The sequence below is a fragment of the Vespa velutina genome, chromosome 3 (assembly GCF_912470025.1).
Source record: "Vespa velutina chromosome 3, iVesVel2.1, whole genome shotgun sequence".
Lineage (NCBI taxonomy): Eukaryota > Metazoa > Arthropoda > Insecta > Hymenoptera > Vespidae > Vespa > Vespa velutina.
In genome coordinates this window covers 1,435,001-1,442,500 of record NC_062190.1, presented here as the reverse complement: position 1 = coordinate 1,442,500, position 7,500 = coordinate 1,435,001, and the positions used below count along the sequence as shown (strand labels likewise).

The following is a 7,500-nucleotide window of genomic DNA, read 5'->3' as shown; positions in this document are numbered from 1 at the left end:
TCGTGGATCGCATTGTTTCAGATTGCAAAGTTCTCCGGACCAACCGGGTAAACAATCACAAGCGTTATCCACGCAATGACCATGAGGACCGCAATCCAAATCGCATAGTTCTGAAAAATGAACGACAGAGAGTAAAGAAAAATCTTTTAAATGTTTTTTCTTTCTTCTTCTTCTTCCCTTTTTTTTTCTTTTTTCGAAAATTTGTCAAACGATTCGTCGACAATTTTTAATAAAGGGGATATAAATAATAATTCACACGAATTGTTTTTACCTTTTGAGCAATCGTCACCGGACCACATAGGCTCGCACAAACAAGTTTGAGTTTCGAGATCGAAGTTTCCATGACCGCTGCAATCTGGTAGACATTGCAATGCTTCCTTATCCATCTGACTACAATCCGCGCCCTTCCATCCCTTCTTACAAATACATGTTCCCTCTGCGCAAAAACCGTGACCCGAGCACGTCGGATGTGGACAATCCACCTCCTCGCAGAACTTCCCTTTGTAACCGCGAACGCAATTGCATTTTCCGTTAGTGCAATGCCCGTGACCATTGCAATCTGGTACCTCACACTCATCATGCCTAAGGGAACATTCTTTGCCCTTCCAACCTGGATTACACTGACACTCGCCATTAATATATTCACCTACAAACAAATAAATAAAAATTTAATACACACACACACATATATATAATATTATAATATATTATAATTCAGAATTATAATATATTATATATATATATATATATTATGTATTTAGAAATTGAGTATGTATATATATATATATATATATAATATACATTATGATTAACAAATTTTTGACAATGAAAATAATTTACCTCGTTGACTACAAAGAACGGGGCATACACTTTCGCTGCAATCTTCACCACCGAAACCAGGATTGCATTGACAATGACCAAGAAGACATTCTCCCTTTCCGCTGCAACCATTCGGACAATTATGGGTCATGTCCTCGGCAATAACCGCAATAAAGGAGACTTCTTGAGGATCGCCATCGTCATTATAAAGTGAAAGAAACCAATGACCGGGTTCCATATAATGAGTTACTTCTTTCTTTATAGACGGCTATAGAGAATAATTAAGAACGATTATAGTTGTTTTACACCTAAAATGTTGCGATAAATTTTTCATACTACATATATATATATATATATATATATATATATATATATATATATATATATATATATATGATGTTTAACATGGCACGTAACTTCATCGTTCCAATTTTTCTTTTCAAACTTTTCGGGTCACGTTTAACACGCTAAGGTTTGAAGGAACGATAAAGAAAAGGAAAATAAAGAAGATATCAAACAAAACGAAGACTGCGACAAGGATTATTTTTACGTGTTCCTTTGGCGAAAGACGAAGTTGTTATAAACTAAGGAAAGAAAGAAATAAACTAAAAAAGTGAGTGTGAGAAAGAGAGAGAGAGAAAGAGAAGGATAAAATAAATAAATAAAACCAAAGAAAAGAAAAGAAAAGAAAGGAAAAAAAAAAAGAAAGAAACGGGGTATCGGCACATACAATAACACTAACATGGGACGCCCTGGTGGTCCGAGCTTTGAATCCGCTGAGTACTTCCAGGAGGTCGTATTGCGTGTGTGTTGGTAAAGCGTTTCTTCTTGCGTATACACCGATGCTCGCACCACGTGGTATGTTGTAGTCAAAACGAACGTAGGCGGCTTCCGACTGATAGAATTGCATATTCCAGTAGCTGTAAGGTTGAATCTCTTTACTGAGCTTTTGTCCAAGGCCAACCTGAGCGAAGGTCGTACCATCGGGTGGGAATGATCTAGCGGGGAAGGTTCGTGCGCCTGCGAATGATAAATAAAAAAATTAGACGTGCGATCGACGTAAATGTGTACGATTGTTTAACCCTTTGAGCGCTGAATACTTTTGGCATAAGCAATCAGCGTGGACGATGCGCGCCTAGCGATTTTGATCGCTGAGGACGGAATAATTTTCTTTTTTTATTTTTTTTTTTTGCCAATGTGAACTCGATCGAATAAGGCAAGATGCAACTATTATTTAAATAATGCAAGAATTAATTAATTATTTTATTCGATACATTAAAATATAAATCATATCTTTGAATATGAAATTATCTGAAACGCGCGAGAGATCGAAACAATTAATGAACGCATATATGCGTCCATAGTCGACAGTGATCTAATTCGCTAAACGCATGTATATGTGTCCATAGAACTCAAAGTTTTAACGATTTCGATTTTCCGTCGTCCGACGTAAAATCGATTTCGTTTGATTCGTCGAAGCGTATAATCGTTTTTAAAACAGAAGCTTAGGCTTCGGATGCTATGCGATTTAGCGATTTAATTTGTGTGTCTTACTTAACGATAACTCACTCGTTCGATTATCAATCACTTGTAACCTATTGAAGCGTCGGATTGTTAATTAAGTGATAAATTTTTTTTTCTTTTTTTTTTTTTATACGTCGATACATATTTTAACCTAGAAATTATTTATCACAATTCTATGTGATTAAAGAAAAATACTTTAATCGATTCTACTATTAATAATAATTATGAAGAATAATACTGAGATACAAATCATAGTATACTATTATATTAATTAAGGATTATTAAATAAAGGATAATAATTATATATTAAATTAATATTGAACTATGATCTACGTAAAATCTTACAGAAAACCATCCACAACGATCACGTAAAAGCGTATAGATAGTTAACGCCTCAGCCAACTGAAACTAATTCAATCCTTAAAAACAAACAAATACATGTACATTGCAACTAAAAGTGTCGAGGGCAAGCGAAGAAGCGAGCATTAGCGATAGAAAGGAAGAAAAAAAAAATTGTGAAATATAAAATACAGTATGAAAGAGAGAGAAAAAAAGATAGGTAGATAGATAGAGAGAAATAGAGATAGAGATAGATAGAGAGAGAGAGAGAGAGAGAGAGAGAAACAGAAGTAAGAAACATTCGAAAGGAAGAAAGAAAGAAGTAAACGAGGCCTCACCTTCAAGAATCAATATAATAGGCTCTGGGGGTAGTGAAGTGGTTGCAGAACATGACATAACATCGTTGGTAGTTGTTTCCGGTTCGGAAGTCGAGGAGGACTCGGTCGTTGATTCGTTGTCCTCCTCGGTATAATAATCTTCTAAGGTTAACGTGGTATTGTCCTTTAACAAATCCTCAAAACTGATCTGGTTTATTTTCTTTTCATTTTTTATTTCAAGTTCATCGGTAGGTTTGACTTCGATCTCTGGAATTGACGAAAGAACGTTGAAGGAACTCGAATTGTTATCCAAGAGTTCATTTTGATCGAAATCCTGTTCGAATATGAGATTAGTTTCGTCGATCGCTGAAAAATTGTCCCATTCGTCAGAGGATGAGTCCATGCACGGGCAAGAGCATTCACACTCGCCACCACCCCAAATTGGAGGTGGCGGTGAAGCGGGTGGTTGAGGGGGAGGTGGAAGACGAACTACGTCGATCGGTTCGACGTTAACGATATTCTCGGTTATCTTTCGATTATCGTTTTGAGAATAGGATGATGTTTTTATATCATGAAAATTCGCTGAATGATCGTCTGGCTCGATTTCCATTGGTACAGAGACCGAAAGCACGTAGAGAGGCCGAGAAGCACCCGATGATGAGTCTCCGTTCGCGATCGTCACGTTTACGAGCACTCGATGAGTCGATGATGTTGATGACGATGACGATGATGACGAGGACGACGATGACGACGATGATCGGTGATCGCGTTCGATCGGTACTTCGATGATCTGCACGTGCTGAACTATCGGAAGCTTTGTATCCCCATTGAAAGCATTGTTTGACGAATCATGCGATTTTTCATGCGTATTATTATCTTCCTTGTTCTCCAATTGCCCGTTGCTTTTAATAGCTTTCTTTATTATTGGTTCATTCCTTTCGGAATATTCCTCTTTATAAAATTGTTCTTCAAATTTTCGTAAAAATTCTTCGTCGCTACCTTCTCTCATTACGACCCGAAGATCATCCTTTTGTTGATCCAATTGATGATTTTTACTAAGTGTTTTCACTTCGTTATTAAGTATGTCGGATCTCTTATCAGTATTATCGATTGGTTTGTAAACCGTCCTTGTCTTTGTCGTTGTACCCGATTTCGTGCCTTGATTTAATTTCACAATCTCAACCTCATCCTGTCCGTAGCTGTAAATCGGTATGGGATAATCTCGTTGAAGTTCTTCAGATTTCTCGGAGGTCTTTATCGGTCCAGAAGGATCTTCGACGGACTCAGACGAAGAATCCTCTCGAGACAATTCTCGCGTCTCCTTTACAACGGTGGAAGTGTCAGGACAATGTTCTCGATCTTGAGATTCGTTCGCAGTCTCTTCCACAATTTTCATAGACAACTTGTCCCCACGAATCGAACTATTTTCCCGTTTGTCAATTCGATCGATCTTAGTGATCTCATTTCTTTTTTCCGTCGTACTCGTCTCGTTCCAATTAAAATCGTTGGCTCGAATCGAGGACGTTTCTCTGCTCTCGTTTTCCTTCTGAATATCTATAGTAGTAGATAACTCTAGCGAAGAAGCACTACTACTTTCTATACCGGCGTATTCTTCAAGATCGTTCACCATATCCGTGCTAAAGCTATTTACTTTAGACGATCGATTTCCTGGGTTAGGAACGGTGTCAGGAAGTATAGCATTACTGCCAATACTCGAATCTACATTATCCGTTAGTTCTACAGTACTGGTTTCTAACATTGGTTGTATTATACTATCATCTATCATATTACGATTTTCAATGTTCATTGAAACTCCATCGTCGTAAGGTATTTCATCTACTACTATCGGTGGAACTCCTGGGAAATCTTTGTTGTTTTCAATGGAAGACATCAAAGTGTTCGCCTCGTATTTTCGACGATTCGTTGTATGAAAAGTGGATGATGGTTCTTCGGTAATAAAGTCCTTTGTTTCGTACAATTCACGAGAAGATGATTTCTCGGATGAAGAAGAGAAATAGCGAATCGAATGATAAGGATCAGAGCTAGTAGAGAACGAAGACCCAGAAACAGATACGATAGCGGTAGTTGTAGTATCATAGTGCGAGTAGTTAGCAGCGATAATGGAAGGGTCAGAAACAGGAACGACTAGCGGCATTGTTCCCAAGGGATAAGTTCTCGTTGACTCTTCCATTCTTTCACGCTTTTCCGTTTCCTCGGGAAACGAAGCCGCTTCGTCGGATTTTCCATTTAGATTAGGCACTTTCGTATGTTCCGTGTCATGCATAAAGACAACCTTACCCTGATTATTCTCATGCAACGTATTCGATGTGGTAGATGTTACCGTATATCCCTTGACTTCTCCAAGGAAATTTTGGGATTTGGTGATCGAGGAAATGTCGTGCGATAATACAGTTGCATGCCGGTTAAATATGACGTCTCTACGTTTACGAGAATACACAGAACGATCTAGCATGCTAGCCCAGGGATTGATATTACCTCCTGCCGGTGTTAGCTGTCGCGTTCTACCACTGCCCGATTGTGATGACGTCGTTGCCGTCGACGTAGACGTTTTGTTCGACTCGCTCGTCGGTGATTTTACGTCTGTGTTGTCACCGATTAATACTGTGCACGCTTTCGTACCTTGATAAGACCAGGTTACTATGTTCGATGCTGAAAAAAAAGAGGAAGAAAAAATTCAATTTATATATATATATATATATATTGATTTTATTTTTCATGATTTCTTTTAATTAATTTATTACATGTAATATAACGTCATCGAAAAGAATTGATTCTATTTGTAACTAACCTGCGACATAGGTCAACGCTGCCGTTAAGCAAAGGGAGAGCATAATTACAACTATCGCAATTAGTTTCCAGCTGCACCAATCGATTCCTTTGCGGAAATGGCAGCGAATGCTTTGTCTCCTCATCGGGATCATCGATGGGGCATGACCGTAAGGTAAAGGTACTCTGAAATCAAAGAAATAAAATCGATATTTTTATTACATTAGATTTATCTTCATTGATTCTATAAAAATAATAATCATTGCTTATGAATATTTCTATATATAAATAATATCTAAATATAAATAATATATAGATAATATAAATAATATGTAATTAATTAAAAATCGATGTAAACTTTATTGATAACATTGTTAACGAGTATATATCATAAAGAGAAATTCTTTTCAGCTCTTATGATAGATAATACGTACAATGTTATAAATAAACGTGTTGTTAGAAAACAAATTATTTTATGATAATAATAATAATAATAATAATAATAAAAATTTATTAATTAATTTAGATACTATTGTACATTTAAATGTGTACTTAAATTTCCTTAAACCACGATTCATACCTAACATTCTTTTCGAAAGTAACTTAATTCACCATAACTTCTTTCGATTCGATGCTCACAAAGATAACACACAAGGACAGTTTTAAGATCTGACATTTTGCGTTTATTGGAGACTTTTTCGAGGGTGCTTTGACTCCCTTATCTCTCTCTCTCTCTCTCTCTCTCTCTCACACACACACACACACACACACATACACACACTTGTGTACTCTCTTTGCCAACAACTCCATTACGAAATTGTGCAGTTTCTCGATAGACTTGACGTAATTGGTGGCATACCGTATTATTAACATTGAGTACGTTCTCGAAATATATTTCCATCTACTCGTCGTGATGCTTTAACGAAAGAGCAACAAGAAGAAAGAGTGGGGGGAGGGAAAGAAAGAGAGAGAGAGAGAGAAAGAGAGAATGTTCTCTTTCCTATCCATTCGTCTTCACTCGTCTTTAGAGCGCGTATTTATCTCGAAGGAGCCCGTTACCACGATCCCGTGTAACTCACAAATGCTTAATGAAAATATTTAAAGGCAGGTGCTCGCTTTCCCAGGTTCGCGAGGAACTCTGTTTGTTTTCGTTGCAACCTTCTATAATGGAAAACGAAAAGCAGATGCCGGAGCATCTTCTTCGAGAACGTGCATCTTTTCCCTTTCCTTTCCTTTCCTTTCCTTTCTTTCTGTATGTGCCTTTCTCTCTCTCTCTCTCTCTCTCTCTCTCTCTTTCTCTCTTTCTTTATCTTTAAGACAATATAAATTATCTTTCGTGGAAGGACGACTCATTTTAAATCGTTTTCATTTTACCAACGAAATAAACGAAACAATGAGAAAGATATTAAAGAGCATAGGAATAACTTATTGTCAACATTTCTTTTCTTTTTTTTTTTTTTCTTTCTTTCTTATTTCGCAAAAATTTATCTTTCCTTCCCCCTTGTCAAAAAGTAAAAAAAGAAAAAAAAAAAGAAAAAGAAAAAGAAAAAGATCGATCATTCTTTAAAATCGACAGATATATCCAAATGGGATTTTTCCATCGCTTACGATCGGTACCGTTCATTGTTATTCCCAATTTTTCAATCTCAGATCTGTCTTCTTCTTCTTCTTCTTCTTCAACTTCACGACTATTTTGCGAATTTCGTTACAGCTC

General features: G+C 36.8%; 1 protein-coding gene across 8 annotated transcripts in view; it reads right to left on the bottom strand.

The window, feature by feature from the left end:
- Window positions 1-7,500, bottom strand: part of LOC124947898 (teneurin-m) — a 238,942-nt gene that overhangs the window by 12,125 nt on the left and 219,317 nt on the right. For 4 of the 8 annotated variants that reach the window (XM_047490670.1, XM_047490671.1, XM_047490668.1 and 1 more), the window contains 6 exons: window positions 5,809-5,972; window positions 5,496-5,669; window positions 1,550-1,839; window positions 841-1,087; window positions 272-646; window positions 1-110 (listed from right to left, as the gene is read on the bottom strand). The exon at window positions 1-110 is cut by the window's left edge and continues 226 nt beyond it. In XM_047490670.1, coding sequence (XP_047346626.1) covers window positions 1-110; window positions 272-646; window positions 841-1,087; window positions 1,550-1,839; window positions 5,496-5,669; window positions 5,809-5,972 — 1,360 coding nt within the window. The other 4 variants (XM_047490663.1, XM_047490666.1, XM_047490664.1 and 1 more) reach the window with 2 other exon arrangements.